A 16,670-nucleotide genomic window follows, 5' to 3' on the forward strand; every position below is an offset into this window, starting at 1 on the left:
TTGAATATAATTGATTGAAGCAATTATACACATAAAATAGTGCCCATAAAATAGTACACATAAGAGCAAACCACTACTTTTATAAGTTTACTAAATATAAATTACATATATACAACTACAAATCAAACAATTGATTTATGTGTGTTCAATTTTTTTTTTGTTTATAAAACCAAAATAAGTAAAAATTTAAAAATATTTATAATATGCCAAGCCATTGCTTCTGTTAATATAAAAAATATAAATTACTTAAATATTTTTATATCAAACAATTGGTTTTATTGTATTCAAGTTTTTTTTTTTATTTAATCTAAAAAAGAAAATATCCATAATCTTTTAATAAGTCTAGCCACTACTTCTGTTAGTTTACAAAATATAATTTAAATAAATGTACAAATAAATCAAACTATTGGTTTATGTGTATTTAAGTTATTTTATTTCTTTTTTTTAATAAATTTAAAACTCAAAAACCATCCATAATATTTATATAAGGCCTGGACAGTATTTTATTTTTCATTTAATTGCAGCAACTTAATTGCAGCAACATGTAAATACTACACATAATGTTAATGACATCACATCAAATTATAGGCAGAATTGATTGCAGCAATTCTACACATAAAATACTGCCCATAAAATAGTAGACATAAAAATTCCTACCGGAACTATAATTAACACATATGTGACGTAATACCCAAATTATGTGACGTAATAATCGGTATAATCTTGTAAAATCGTTTTGTAAAACGTATCAGTGAGTCTAATTTTATGTTAAAACTAAAACTCACCGTGGTATTGCTACTCGTGCTCTTCAGTCAAAACAAACATGCAAAATCACTACTATTCATATTGAAAATTGAAAACTAATTATACTCATTTATTTTTTCTAATTAAAGCTAACTATTTTGCTTTTGGTCAAGTAGGTATAAACAAAAGAAACTAGTAGACTACGTAAAGAAAATATCGTTTGTATAAAGCTTTTTAAAGTTTTTTTAAATTTAGAAGAGTTGTATGAGCATATTTCAAAGTTATTGAATGTTATAATAAAATAAAAAATCATAACAGAAATATAAATCACAAACCAAAAATCTTATAACAAATGCAAAAAAAGATAATTATTGAAAATCCAATATTAAATAAAGAGCCCAATTGTATGTTCTTAGAAATAGAAACTTATTTTTCAATTGTTTCAAAAATGTAGTTTTACGCTAAATAATACTTGCCGGGTCGCAGATTTTGGATTTGTTGGCTGCAGTTTGCTGATCCCTGTACTAATGATTTAATTATTATCTAATTTTAATGATAGGAGTACATCCTAAAAAAAAATTTTAAGTTGAATTAAGCGACTGATATATCTAACGTTTGCCTCATTTCTTTTTTAGCATTTCAAGCCTTGTATTAATCAAATAATTTATTTATCACAATACTAATCAATGTTATATAAATGTATATATGTTTTAAAAAATACTCAGAAAAAGTGTTTTTGAAATACTACTATGAAATATGTTAGTTTAAATAAATTTGTATTGTTTACAATGAAACCTATCTTTGAATTTTAGTATTTTATCAAAAATAATAAAAAACTTTGAGTTCAAAATAAGTGAATTCGTTCTATTTTTCAAAATTTATTTTGTAAATTTAATAAATTTTAATATTGCACATTTTTGACGAAATTTTGTTATAACTATATATTGTTTTAAAGCTTTTTTTGAAAGTTTTAAACTTGTTTTTTTTTAATTTTGTTTTTGTGTTTGTACGCAAAACTAACGTTCTACTTTGAAATAAGTGTTTTATGCGGATTAATATTATTAAATAACATTTTATGCAGTCGCTTTTTTAAAATTTTTAGTTAGATTAACAGTATCCGAACTTAAAAAATAAAATTTAATAGTTATATTTTTAGTAATTTCTTTAAAGCTCCTAAAAAACTACTTAAAAGATTAAGTTTAGTTACACTAAAGTAATTAAAGTTTTATATTGATGAGTTCTATAATAAGTACAATTTTACAATTCTAATACTTAAATATTTTTTTTTAAATTAGTACAAATCTTACATTTTTCTTTAGTAATGAACTTGTATATTTTTAGCACAACAAATTTTAATTTTAAAGATTTTGAAAACATTAAAGTTTTTATCATTTATTTTAAAAATTAGTATAAGTTTGTGTTTCTTTTTGATGCGTGTGCTGTATTTTATAACTAAATATTTAATTCGATTTTATTACTCGTTTCTTCCATATTACATATATAATATTTACTTTCTATAAACATACCATGCCACTAAATCAGTATAATTTACCAAATGAAGTTATATCATATTACTTTTGAATTAGTTACCCAACGCAATTTATATTAATATACTATTAAATTTCAAAAAAAAAAGAACAATTTTTCACCGTTTAATTTAAATTAGTGAAAAGTAGTGATGTACATACTCTTTTTGAAGCTTAAACTTTCCTCACAAAAACATACTATTTCATCTATTAGTAGTAAATTAAATTATTTGGTATTAATGAGCTAAATACAACAAATATTTTAAAACAGTCATATTTTATAAGAAACATATAATTTACACATAACTATACACACTTAAAAAATAGCTGGTCTACAGTCAAGTGTATTACAGTTTTAAATTGGTTTTAGTGAAGTTGAAATCAACTTTTATAGTTATAAGAACATTAGTACTAATGTAGTTAATAGAAATCAATAGTTAGCTCAAATATTTTCTTAAATACAACCTTAAAAAAAAGTTATGTAGCTCAAATATATTTTTTTACCAATATTTGCTTAAACTTTCAAGTATAATATATATACTTTTTAACTTTTGTCTAGTTAAAAACCAAAGTTATCGAATAAACTATTTACAAATGTTTAAGTTTAGTTTATTTATTGAAACTATGAGTTATTAGTTAGTCCAACAAAATACAAGCTACAAAAACAACTTTTAAAACTTAACATTATTTAGCAACAGTAAAAAACACTTCTGATAAATTTTAAACAATACTTTTTTAAAACAAACAAATCTTTGTTGGACACTTTAAAAATTTAATCTACTACATAGATACGACTATATATTTTTTTTTCTATATAATATTTGATACTGTTTATCCGCATAAACACTATGATGCATTTTTTTTAGTTCGTGTTTTTGACTTTAAGTATAAAGAAGTGGTATAAAAAATTATGAAAAAAATTTGTCTTGTCCTATTTCTGTCACTAAAATAATCCCTACTTTAAATAACTTGCTTGTTTGTACTGGCTAAGTGGTTTGTAATTAAATATTTAACACTTTTTAAGTATTTTATTGTATCACAGATGTTCTTGTGCTAAAACTTTATTTCAACTAACGGCGTTTCACTGCTCTCAAATAAATTTAAGAACAGATCTACGGAGTCTCAAAAAGCTCTAAGAATTTTGAGACTCCGTAGATCTGTTCTTAAATTTATTTGAGAGCAGTGAAACGCCGTTAGTTGAAATAAAGTTTTAGCACAAGAACATCTGTGATATACATTCCGATAAGCTTAGCTTATCAGGATCTCCAGGATTTAACGCCTTATAACGTTACATCTTGTATTTTATTGTATTAAGTTTATTTAAAATGCAAATGAATTTATTTCAAGCTTAATTTAATTTTCAATCTAAAGCTTTAGAACAAAACTTAACCAATAATCGCCTTTTTATCTTGTTTCTATTTTTATTAGGTACGAAAATTATCTCAAAGCTTTAGACATACTATACGTTTAGTATGATTAGAACTTTTTGTAAGGCGAACTTTTGACAATATATGTTCACTTTATTAGGGTGCTTATAAAATTTGTGACTTTTGAATTTCAGCTGGCTTAAAGTAGCGAATGTAAAGGCTATTTTAGGTTTTTTGATAACAACCCAAATGCAAACTGTATGAGACCCAAAAAATTCAACATTAAAATTTTTAGCCGATTTTTTTTACAGGTGGCCTAGCCAGTTATTAATTCGCACAATTAAAGACGTTAAAAAAAATTATTCAGGCAATTCTTGGTTTAATGTTTTTATTTTCATTTTTAAAGTTAACTTTAGTTTCCAGCTTTTTTAAAAAAAACAATAAATGCCACCATAGTACATTTTTTAAATTCATATCAGTTTCGAAACATTAGTTTAGAAAAAAACAAATTTTGAATAACCGAAAGGTTTTTTCGTGCACCTGGTCCACAGAAAAATATTTTGAAAGTTTTTAATTTTGTCGTTTAATATACAGTATACTCATTAGATAGTTATACTTGTATGCAGATATAGACTTAAAGTATTAGTAACAATGAACTTAATTTGTATATGAATTTATTATTTTTGTTTATGCATACTTAATCAATAAACTTTGCCATAAAGAAGCTTAAAGTTGGTACTGAGTTTACTTTGAAATTTTTCAGAAAGAAATAATAACTAAAATGCTTATACTTTCACTTTATGAAATATAACGTTATCATTGTTTACGAAGGTTAATTACAAAAACAATTAGTCGAATTTTATTAGTTAGTATATTTTACTATTATACTTTTACTTTTTAAATTGACGTTTGATTAACTAACTGCTCTGTAGCTGATAAAAAAAATAGTTTGAACACGTTGATTATTGTTGAAATATATATACTTACTTTAATAATTTTTTAAATACAAACTTTTTTTACAGTCTTAATTTTAAATCAGTAGTACTATAGCTAATTAAGCGGACGTGAATGGATGTAGAACTGTATAAAACCATTTTTGACAAAACTATGGAAACTTTTACAAATGCTAAGTTGTAAAAATTTCATAAGTTTAGCAAAAAAGACAAAAACAAAAGGTTTACTGCAATATACTTATAAAATATTATTACTACGGAACTCACTTAAAAAATGTTTTTATTAAGCCTTAAATAAATTAATTAATAATGTTTTTGCGCAAATTAACCTCAAAATAACAATATAGTACAAAATAAAATAGTGAAAAAATATTAGTTTCTTTTTGATGATTTTTGTATTTCTGTTTACAAGTGGATTTGATCAATCAACACTCAATTATTGGAGTTTTCAATAAAAATTTTAGGATTAATACAACATTGGGCCACATAAGTTTTATTCAAATTATAAAATAAACTTGAAATTAAAATAAATAAATAATTACATTTTGTTTTTTTGTTGTTTTTTCATGTTAGGAATGGGCTTCAAGCTAAAAACTTACTTAATAACCTCTTAAGCTTATTTGTCTTTCTGAAAAGTTTTGCAAAACTTTAAAAGATTGAAATAGTAAAGTATAGTTAAACAGTTTTAATGGTTCAATTTCAAGAGAGTAATAAAATTATACATATATATCATATTTAAACTTTGAGCTTTTGAGATACATAACTTCATATTCAATAATAAATCTCAAAACCACTTTACAATGACAATAGGTTTTTATTCTTTCATTCACGTTTTTTATTCTTTCATTATCTCAAAACATCTATCTAAAAAATATTTGAAATATTTCTAATTACTGTTCAATTTACAATTCTTATGTTTACTTTTCCTCATTCAATATCATTATTATTTATGTTGTTTGATGAAATAATTTAAACTCTTTTTTAAATTTTTACCTTTTTCTTTAATAACTCACGGCTTTGAGAACAAAAAAATTAAAGGAGAAGCTAATTTTGTCATCTTATATAGTATTAATTACTCACAAGTAATATTAAGGGTATTTTGATGGGTAACAAACTTTTTTTTACAAAAACTTATATTCTTTTGTATATGTAAGCTAAACGTATAAACTATGTTTTTCTTTTGTAACTTTTTTTTTTGTATATTGAGCAACATCAAGTAAGATTTAAAACAATCTTCTTTTACTACATTAAACATAATAACATCCAACCTTTAAAATTAAAACAATTATTTTTTTGCAGCTTTGCAAACAGTAAATTTTATAAAATACAACAATCACAAAAATGAGTCGATTGTATGACACAATAGAGCCTTCTGTAATAAATGAAGAGATGTTGAGAGAAGCCGTCCACGAGCAAGGACCAAAAGAGCATGCTGAAAGCATTGCTAAAGAAGAAGGACTTAATTACATTGACATCACTAAATTGAGGCTGGATTACAGAAGTTTGTTCAAGTTTATTTTATTATTAAATACCAAATAATTGTTAAATTAATATTGACAAAATTTATATTTTTAAATTAGGCTTGATTACAAAAAGTGAATTTTTATAACCTTTGCGTAAATAAAGATTTATTTTAACATTATTTAAAAAAAATTTAAAACAACAAAAATTTAGCACAATTTTAATGGTTAAAATAAAGGTCACACAAATTTCAGATGTAAAAATATTTTCAAGGGGTCCAACATTTTATTTTACTAAAAGTAGCATAGGCTTTTATATGAAAGCTTAAAGTAAAAACTACAAGCCAGTGTTCATAGAATTATTAAATCCTTCTTAACTTTTGAGATATTGTAATTTTTGTGAAAAGTGTCCAATACCAAACATATGATAAAAAAAAGTTTTGAGTCAATTTTCTCAGAAGTTAAAAATCACTAAAAATCTTTCTTCTACACTATTTTTTGAGCTAAAGACCTCAAACTTTTTAAACTTTATAGTTAAAAAGACTTTTGATCTTGCAAATTTAAAGTATTCAATAATAAAAACTTTAGATAAAAAAAAACAAAAATAACAGGTGGTTTTTTATTGGTTTAAATTTTATTTTTTATAACTAAGAAAGTTCTTAAATTTAAACTTTGTAAAAGTTGATAATGGAGTTTGTGTAAAAATTTGAAGAACATTGGTTAAAAAATGAAGGAGAAGATAAATTTATAATGAAATAGTCTTTGTGTTTTTTCTTTGAACCTTTTATAAGGAACCCATTCAGGTCACTGACTTTGAAGGCTTATATCTCAAAAATTACTTAATATTTTTATAAGTAATTTACACTATATGTTCTTGGTTTTATGTTGAATAAGAAATTTGTTTTTGAGTTTTTGAAAATGAGTGAGTATGAAAATGAGTTTTGTAAACCCTGGTATAATTTTTTGTAAAATTTTATTGGTTTGTATTTTTCAATTTATTTTAGTTTAATTTTCTGGATTGTTCAGTATGCAAAATTATCAATAAAACTTCTGACTGTTGTAAAAAATTTATTGAATATATTTACTTAAAAATAAGTTTAGAATTATAATCAAAAAAAGAATTAAAAGATGTTATATCAGTTTTTATTTTCTAGATAACCACTAATTTCTCTACAGATATACTGAAAATAGACAACATGTGGGAATTTACAAACCTTGTAAAGTTACAGCTAGACAACAACATCATTGAGAAAATTGAAGGTCTTGAAATGCTTGTTAACTTGGAATGGTTAGGTTGGTTTAAGCTAGTCTTCCTTATTTGTTGTTATTGAGTCTCTTCAAAGCTTAGTTGAAAATTTATGCTGGCTTGAAGTATTTACTAATTTATCTGATTAAATATGAATAGTTTCTAACAAATAAATAGTGGTGGCTGTAGGAGTTGATGTTCAGTAGGGTGCATCTGTTACCCCAACCTTAGAGTTGAGCTTAGTCTAACTTTTTGTGCGTGGCAAATCACTTAAAATAACAAAACAAAAAAAAATTGCTTTCTAATTTTTACCACCGTCACGCTATTTAAAATTTTCTAACAACAACCCCTATGTAAATTAAATGGGATTTTAAAATTCCAACTTTTGAGTTTTTGGCTGAATTTTTTTTATACATAGTAATTTTCACAAAAACACATTCTGAGCGTTTTCAGACAATTTGATAAAAAGTTTGTTGAATAAGTTTCTTTGGTTCTTCAAAAAAATCTTGAAAATAATGAAAAATGATAAAAAAATAAAGAAAATCTAAAAATACCTAAATGAAACCTGCTTCAAATGGTCTGAAAACGCGTAGAATGTGTTTTTGTGATAATTACTACATGTAAAAATAATTTCAGTCAAAAACTTTAAGGTCAAAATTTTAAGGTCCCTTACAATTTACATAGAGTTTGTTTTCAGAAAAATGTAAATAGCGTGAAAGTGGTAAAAGCTAGGAAGCTTTTTTTTGTACCGTCTATTTATGTGATTTCCCCTACAAAAAAAAATGGACTAAGCAAAATGCTAAATTTTTAACTTTTGAGGGAAACAGGTGCACCCTAATGTTTAGTAAGAAATAAACTTTTTTTCATAAATGTTGGATTGTTTATTACTAAAACTTTTTCCTATCAAAGCGCACAAATCATATCTTATCAGCTCAGTTTTTAAGTCACCTATATTAGAGCAACTTTTTTACTTATTCTATTTGTTTCTCCCAAGCATAAAGGGGGACACTTTTTGAAATTAGAATTTGAAAGATGAAGTTACCATTATATGTAAAAACTTTAAGTGTAAGCTTTTAGGTATAGCTATGTTATTACAATTTTTTATAAAAATATGTGGACCAAAATTTTTTGTTGTCAATTTTATTGCAATTTTCAAAAATCACTGAAATTTATCCTTTTTGTTATTTTTAGATTTAAGACCCCAAGTTTTTAAGAAATTTGTGAATTAAAGAGTTTCTGTGTTAGATATTGAAACAAAAAAAAAAGTTGATTAAAAAATATAAATTAAAAAACTGTTTGTACATAAAAAAATAAATATACTAAAGTTTTCTAAAGTAGTGGTTTGTATATATAACAGTTTTTTTGCAGTATAAAATTACATAAAATTAATTTTGATGTTTTTAAAAAACTTTTTAAGTTAAAAACTTTGTTAATTTAAATTTTATAGTCCTTTTTTTTCTATGCGTTTATTTTTTATTAAAAACTAGGTTTCTAATTGGTTTTACGAATAAAAATAAATGTTTTTAGAAAAATGGTACAAAATATCTAGGAACAATATAGCAAACAATATAGTTTGTTAAAGCTTATTCATTGCAGACAATTTTTAATGTAGTAAAAATGTTTCTAAGTTGTTGTGCTACAGTCATAACTTAATTAGTAACTTTTTTTTAACTTGCAAATAATACTGTATTGTTTTCTTATAAATAACATTTTTAACAGACTTATCATTCAATAACATTGAGTTCATTGAGGGACTTGACAGTTTGACAAAACTGACAGACTTGAGTCTTTACAACAACAGAATAACAAAAATTGAAAACTTGGAAGCCTTAAAGGACTTACATATATTTTCAATTGGCAACAATTGTATAGAAGAATTAGAACAAGTAAATTTTAAACTTAAATAACTCAAGTAAAAAAAAGTCATTAAAGCACATATACAAACTATAGTAAAATTCTAATTAATTTTTTTAAATGTTTTCATTTACATTATGGAAATATTTTGATTCAGTCTGTTAACACGAAGAATTTTGATAAAGTATTAACTCTTTAAGTTTTATATTCTTATAGAAATACAAAATTATAAGTTTTACTTAAATTAAAGTTAATAATAAGTAAAGTTTGTGAAAAGTTTGTTATTTCTATACTTAATATGCATAAATAAATTTGAGAAATCTCAATACTTTAGTAAATCATAATCTCTTTCATAAGAATGTGTTGTAAGAAGTTCATGTTGATACAATTTAAAGCTAGTTGTTTATGCAAGGTTTTACAATTTTTTCTTACAGCTTGTGTACATGAGAAAGTTTGAAAAGTTGAGGACGCTGAACGCATCGGGAAACCCAATTTGTGAGCACCAGGATTACAAGTTGTTTGCAATCGCGTATCTACCACATCTAGTGTACTTAGATTTCAGACTTGTTGATGCTGATTTTGTTAGTTCAATTTAACTTTTTTTAATTAAATGTTTTCTATTTGCGTATCTACCACATCTAGTGTACTTAGATTTCAGACTTGTAGACGCTGACTTTGTTAGTTTATTAAAACTTTATTTTAATTAATTTTTTTTTATTTTAATTTTAGACTAGCAAATGCTGGTTTTTTACAAGTTTAAGTACTTTTTATAAAATGTTTAATTTTTTAAAATAGTTAAATTTAAATTTAGTTTGTGTGATCTTTTGTTTTAAAAATAGTCAGATATATAATTATAGTTTTGTCTTATAATATTACTACATATAAAATATATTTCGAAACTTTAAATCCAAAAAAAAAAATATGGTGAAGCTAGTTTTACTCAAAAGATTACCTTAAGTACTCTACTTATGTTGTATGATAAATATTAGTAGGATTATTTACATTTTTGAAATAATGAAACAAGATATACATGACATTCTGTGTAATCTAACTTATTCAATCAAAATACCACCCTAGTGCTGTTTATGAAATTTAGCTTTTTTCTTAATAATGTAAAGTGTTATTTTATTTAGAAATTTTTTTGTGTTAGGTAAAGTTTATTCTGAATAAAATTATGATTTAAGTATTTGTGTTTGATATTTTCAATTTACACTAAATATGAGCTGATAACATTTTTTTCTTGAGTTTTTTTATTATATCAGTTTATTTTTACTTTTGATAATTAAAATCGTTTACAAAATAAATTTAACAAACAGAGAAACAAGGCGAACACAAAATACGATTTGAAATTAGCAGAATTGTTGGATTCGGAAAGCAAAGAAAAAGCTGCAAAGAAGTTGGAAGAAAAGGAGGAAGAATTGTTTAAACTGCATGAGGTTAGAAGTTTTACTTGTAATGATTAAGTTTAAAAAAAGTTATGTTTTAATAATTAAAAAAAAAAATATTTATTTTGCTAAGTAACGGGTGTTTTAATTTGTACATTCAGATAAAAGCATATCAAGTTAAAACGACGGTTTGTGGCATTGAAAAGTTCATTGAAACTTCTTTAAATATTTATCTTGCTGTATGTTATACTTTTTAGTGTATTTCTGCTGATGATACACTGAATCATTTTTGTCTTTATTGTAATTTTTTTATTTTTAAAATTATACTATATTAACTTCGCAATTTTCATCAAATAATACGTTTTGAAAGCTTGGATAACTTTTATAATTAACGTCAAATCAGAAAAATATTGTGAATCTACATCGAGAAAGTATGTATTTGCTGTTAAACTCGTTATTAAAACTTATACTTTTAACAGAAAGCATTTGTGAAGAGACTTAATACAAGTATTTTATTTGAAATATTATTTATATTTTAACAGAAAGCATTTGTGGAGAGACTAAATACAAATTAGTTGTTTGAAATATAAAACAACTTTTAAACTTTACAGAAAGCATTTGTGGAGAGACTAAATACAAACTACTTGTTTGAAATATAAAACAACTTTTAAACTTTACAGAAAGCATTTGTGGAGAGACTAAATACAAATTAGTTGTTTGAAATATAAAACAACTTTTAAACTTTACAGAAAGCATTTGTGGAGAGACTAAATACAAACTACTTGTTTGAAATATAAAACAACTTTTAAACTTTACAGAAAGCATTTGTGGAGAGACTAAACACAAATTAGTTGTTTGAAATATAAAACAACTTTTAAACTTTACAGAAAGCATTTGTGGAGAGACTGAATACAAACTACTTGTTTGAAACATAAAACAACTTTTAAACTTTACAGAAAGCGTTTGTGGAGAAACTAAATACAAATTGCTTGTTTGAAATATAAAACAACTTTTAAACTTTACAGAAAGCATTTGTGGAGAAACTAAATACAAATTACTTGTTTGAAACATTATTTTTATTTTTACAGAAAGCGTTTGTGGAGAGACTAAATACAAATTACTTGTTTGAAATATAAAACAACTTTTAAACTTTACAGAAAGCATTTGTGGAGAAACTAAATACAAATTACTTGTTTGAAACATTATTTTTATTTTTACAGAAAGCGTTTGTGGAGAAACTAAATACAAATTGCTTGTTTGAAATATAAAACAACTTTTAAACTTTACAGAAAGCATTTGTGGAGAAACTAAATACAAATTACTTGTTTGAAACATTATTTTTATTTTTACAGAAAGCATTTGTGGAGAGACTAAATACAAATTACTTGTTTGAAATATAAAACAACTTTTAAACTTTACAGAAAGCGTTTGTGGAGAGACTAAATACAAATTACTTGTTTGAAATATAAAACAACTTTTAAACTTTACAGAAAGCATTTGTGGAGAGACTAAATACAAATTACTTGTTTGAAATATAAAACAATTTTTAAACTTTACAGAAAGCATTTGTGGAGAGACTGAATACAAATTACTTGTTTGAAATATAAAACAACTTTTAAACTTTACAGAAAGCGTTTGTGGAGAGACTAAATACAAATTACTTGTTTGAAAAGATGTTCAACGAAGACCCCGAAGGAAATAAACTTGCCTACCTTCCGGGAGTTATAAAAGAAATCGAAGTTAGTTTTTAATTAAATTTATTCTAACATTTAAGTTTTATCTTAGTAAAATAGTGCATTATACTCCAAATAATGCAAATAGTGTATTTTAAAAAACTCAGGCTGGTTTGAATATTTATCTTAAATTTCAAATTGTATTTTTTTGATTATTTTTTGTTTAAATTGCGTTTTTAAAGTCCATTTGTTAATGTTTTTATACTTTTAAGTGTTTAAGCTTGGTTGTTAGTTTATTTTTCAGATTTTGGCTCATATCAATTACATTTTTCAGCTATTTTATGCTCAGGCCATATCAGGCAAGTTTTTGGTCACTCAGGCTGACTTTTTCGCCTCAAAAAGCGTCAACCCTATAACATTTTATTTTCCATTTACATCACCAAAATACAACCTTTTGACTGAAGTTTTTATAACATGCATAACTGATACATCGATAATAGAAGTGAATAGTAAATCTGTAAATGTTCGCAAAGTACTAATAGTATTTTCAAGTAATAAATATATTTTTGTCAAATAATCACCTGATAATTTAATTGAAGTCGGTTTATGACGTCACAATCGTTTCAGGAGTACAGGGTGCAGTTCGTCGACGTTTGCAAGATGATATTCGATTTCGGAATGGAGCAGTCGGCGAAGCGTGACGAGGAGGTTGAAACGTTCGTCACGTGTCTGGAGGAAGCCAAGCATGAAAACAAGTTGATGGGAATCGACCAAGTGGAAAAGTTTCTCGTTTACCAGAAAACTGTTAGAAATTTGCTATATTAAATTAATTATTTTTTCATTTTATGAATTAAAATAAGTTGATGGGAATCGACCAAGTGGAACGATTCCTCTTTTATCAGAATATGTTTGTTTGTTTGGCTGATTAGTTTGAATAGTTTCTTGTTTTTTTGAAAATATCTTAACTTTATACCACAAATAACTTGTGTGAGGTAATAGCTCTTAGGTCTAACAACAATCTAGTAAAGTTCATGTAAAATTTACAAGTAATAGAATAAAGTCAATAACTTAAACTAGATCTTAACGCTTTACAGACATTCAAAGACCTGCTTCTAGCAACTGACAGCGACTTGCAAGATGAAATGGTGAGTTTTGATAATTTCTTGAAATTTTTACTTTTACTAAACAAATCTTTTTCTTTGAATTTTCGCTCAAACATATTTCAACAATTTAAACAATCAAACACAACATTTATGTGTTTTGATAATTTCTTGAAAGTTTTAATTATACTAATCAAAGTTTTTTTGAACTTTCGCACTAATATATTTCAACTATGTAAATAACAAAGCATAAATTTATGTTTTTTCGAGACATAATAACGATTAAGTTACTAATTTACTAGCAATAAAGTAACACAATAAAACAACTATGTTTCATTTACAGACAGAAGTATAAAATATCAGATCATTGGGTATAATAAAGTGACTGTGTAATGGGACTATCATATGGTATAACAATAACAAACAAATATTTTATTTTAAGGCTGAGAAGTACAACAATAAAGTAACTGTCTTATGGGACTCTCATATGGTATAATAACAATAAATCAAATATTTTATTTAAAGACTGAGAAGTATAACAACAAAGTAACCGACTTGTGGGATCATCTGATGGGGTATGAGATGAGACTTGTGGATCAGTTAGAAGAAATTATCATGAGTTTCGAGAGAAGTTTGCAAGATTTCGTATCCGTGTTCGTTGAAAAAGTACAGGAGTTGTCAGTTGGGTTTTATTTGTTTTAAAATAAAAACTTAAAAGACTTATAAATATATATTAAATAGTTTTACGTTGAAGCAAATAAAAATAGTAAGTTTCAGTTATTTAAAATAATGTATAATATTTAAGGCCATAGGGGGTTCAACATTTTTTTTACAAAATTAACTTTGGCTTTTCTATGAAAGCTTTAAGTACAAACTACAAGCCAGTTTTTATAAAATTCAAATATATCATTTAACTTTTGAGATATTCAATTTTTTAAAAAAAATTTCCAATATAAACGTATGGACCGAAAATTTTTTGGGGTCAATTTTTCTCGGAAATTTTAAAATTCACTAAAAATCTATCTCCTCCTACATTTTTCAAGCAATCTTCTTCAAATTTTCAGGAAACATTCCTTATAACAAAAGGAAAAAACGCTACTTTAGAACTTTAGTAATTTAAAAATAAAAATCTAATCACAAAAATTAAAAAAAAAGTGTTTTTTTTTTTAATTCCAAAGTAACGTTTTTTTGTTATTGTATAAAGATTAGACTGTGAAAGTTTGAAGAAGATTGCTTGAAAAGTGTAGGAGGAGATAGATTTTAAATAAAATAGTCTTTTTTCGCTGTTTTAGTTTTCCCTTCCCATAAGGAACCTATTGTGCGGCCCGACTTTGACTGGTCATATCTCAAAAAATAGTTCGAACTTTTTAAACCAATAAAAAGTAATGTGTCATAGTTATTTTCAATTTGTTTATTGTTACCTTTATAAAGGTAATACTAACTGACAGGATATACTACAAAAAAATGTTAACAGACTAATATTTGAACAACATAGTTATATTTTTATAAGGTCAACTATTTGCTGATTTTCAAAATTTTCATTTATTACGAAACAGTTAGCGACTAAAATATTCTAGTAGTGTTTGTATCTAACGACATATAATAACAAATAACAGGGTAGGACAATTGAGAGACCTTCAGAACAATTTCAACGAGCATTTACTTGAAACAGCAATTGCTACGTTGGAAAAAGTTGTCAAAAATGAAGACATCACGCTCACAGACGACCTTCATAAGGTATGTTGTAGTTTATAAAAGTTTTTAAAATTGATTTGGTTAAAATCTCGTAAACTGTGTCTTATCAGGCTTTTAGTTTAACTTTTACACAAATTAAAAGTTATACGTACTTTTTGTGGTGCTTAATACTTTTTGATCAAAGTAGAACAAATAAAAAACGATTGTAACCTGTTGTTTTTATTTTACAATAAATAAGTGTTTAAGTTTAATACTTCTACTTTTGTTTAATAAAGTAGTAATCATCTGTTTTTATTACAAGCAGTAAAATCCCGTCTAACGAAACGTGGTATACTATCAAATTTTCAAGTTTTTTTTAATACTTCTTTTATTTTAAATTCATTTTGTATATTTTTTGCGTTTAAAAAAAAATATTTTCACTTTCACTGTTACCCCTTACTCTCGATCGGTAAGCGGTTCTCGAGTTTGACTGGGTGGATTTTGAACACGTCCCCAAAACTTTTATCGATGTTCCTAGTCAACGTGGTATCTGCTCCCAACATAAAATAAACAAATCAGTATTTTTAGCATCCTTATACTACAAACAGTAAAATCCCCTGTATTGAAACAGATGTTGACACGGACCAGTGACGGTAACTATGTCTCACTTGAGAATAATTAAACAATAATAAACAAGCATAAGTACACGTGACTATCTCTAAACAAAAAATAAAATCCCCCATGTTGAAACAGATGTTCGTGGACAAGGACACGGTGGTGAACGCGGTGAGCGCCTCCCACGACGTCCACCTGGTCCACATCGACAACCAGGAGGACCGGATGCTGACCTCCATGAAGAACTTCGTAGCAAACCTGGTGGGCAGCACCCACAAGCGAGAGGTGGAAAGGAACAGGGACCGGGTCCACGAGATCAGCATGTTCGTCGACCACATGAAGCACGAACTCGACAGTCTCGACCTCGACAACTGAGGGGTGGTTGAAAAAAAGTTTTATTTTTCTGACTTGTTTTTGTGTTTTTTTAATTTACTTAATCTATAAATTCATTACAATATTAAGGCTTTCTGCCAATGGAAAATTTATTTTCATAAATATTTTTAAATTTTGATTAGTTTTGATAGTCTGGACCTTGATAACTGAGGAATGGTTTGAAACTTTTTGATAAAAAATAACTGTTCTTTAGTTTTTTTTTTATTTTACTTTTGTGTGTAATTTTGTGTTTATTTTCTGGACCTTAATAACTAGAAAATTTGTTAAAAACAATTCTTTGAAAAATAACTATTATTTAGTTTTTGATATTTTTTTTGTTTTATTTCTGTGTGGAGTTTTATGTTATTTATCGGAACCAACAAATTCACTTCTTTTGAAAAATCTTTGAATTTAAGTTCGTCCATCGGACCACGATAAAATGTGTAAAAAAATGTTTTATTTGTGTATTTTTAAGTTAACTTTTACTTTATTTTTATAAACTTTTAATGCCAATGGACGCATTTATTTTCGACTGATAAGTTTAAAAATCTCGAGAAATAAGTTTATTTAGTGGTACATGTTTTCAACTCATTGTTTTAGGAAAGTTTACAACTCAAGCGGGTTAAAAAATACTGACATAAAACATTTTACAGTGACAAAATTCTATTACACATTGTATTAGTAACACTGTGGTAATATAG

The 16,670-nt window shown here is 25.4% G+C and overlaps 1 protein-coding gene across 1 annotated transcript; it reads left to right on the plus strand.

The window, feature by feature from the left end:
• Positions 1-5,931: 5,931 nt before the first annotated feature.
• Positions 5,932-16,122, plus strand: LOC145840420 (dynein regulatory complex subunit 3-like). The gene is made up of 11 exons (XM_082947676.1): positions 5,932-6,091; positions 7,227-7,343; positions 9,016-9,182; positions 9,585-9,731; positions 10,467-10,586; positions 12,164-12,274; positions 12,836-13,012; positions 13,303-13,353; positions 13,834-13,985; positions 14,925-15,045; positions 15,736-16,122. Exons 1-11 carry the CDS (start codon positions 5,932-5,934, stop codon positions 15,970-15,972), a joined length of 1,560 nt encoding a protein of 519 aa, XP_082803802.1. The 3' UTR covers positions 15,973-16,122.
• The last annotated feature ends 548 nt before the right edge of the window (positions 16,123-16,670 follow it).

This window comes from Thalia democratica, chromosome 7 (assembly GCF_965202585.1).
Source record: "Thalia democratica chromosome 7, ktThaDemo2.hap1.1, whole genome shotgun sequence".
In the NCBI taxonomy this organism is placed as follows: domain Eukaryota; kingdom Metazoa; phylum Chordata; class Thaliacea; order Salpida; family Salpidae; genus Thalia; species Thalia democratica.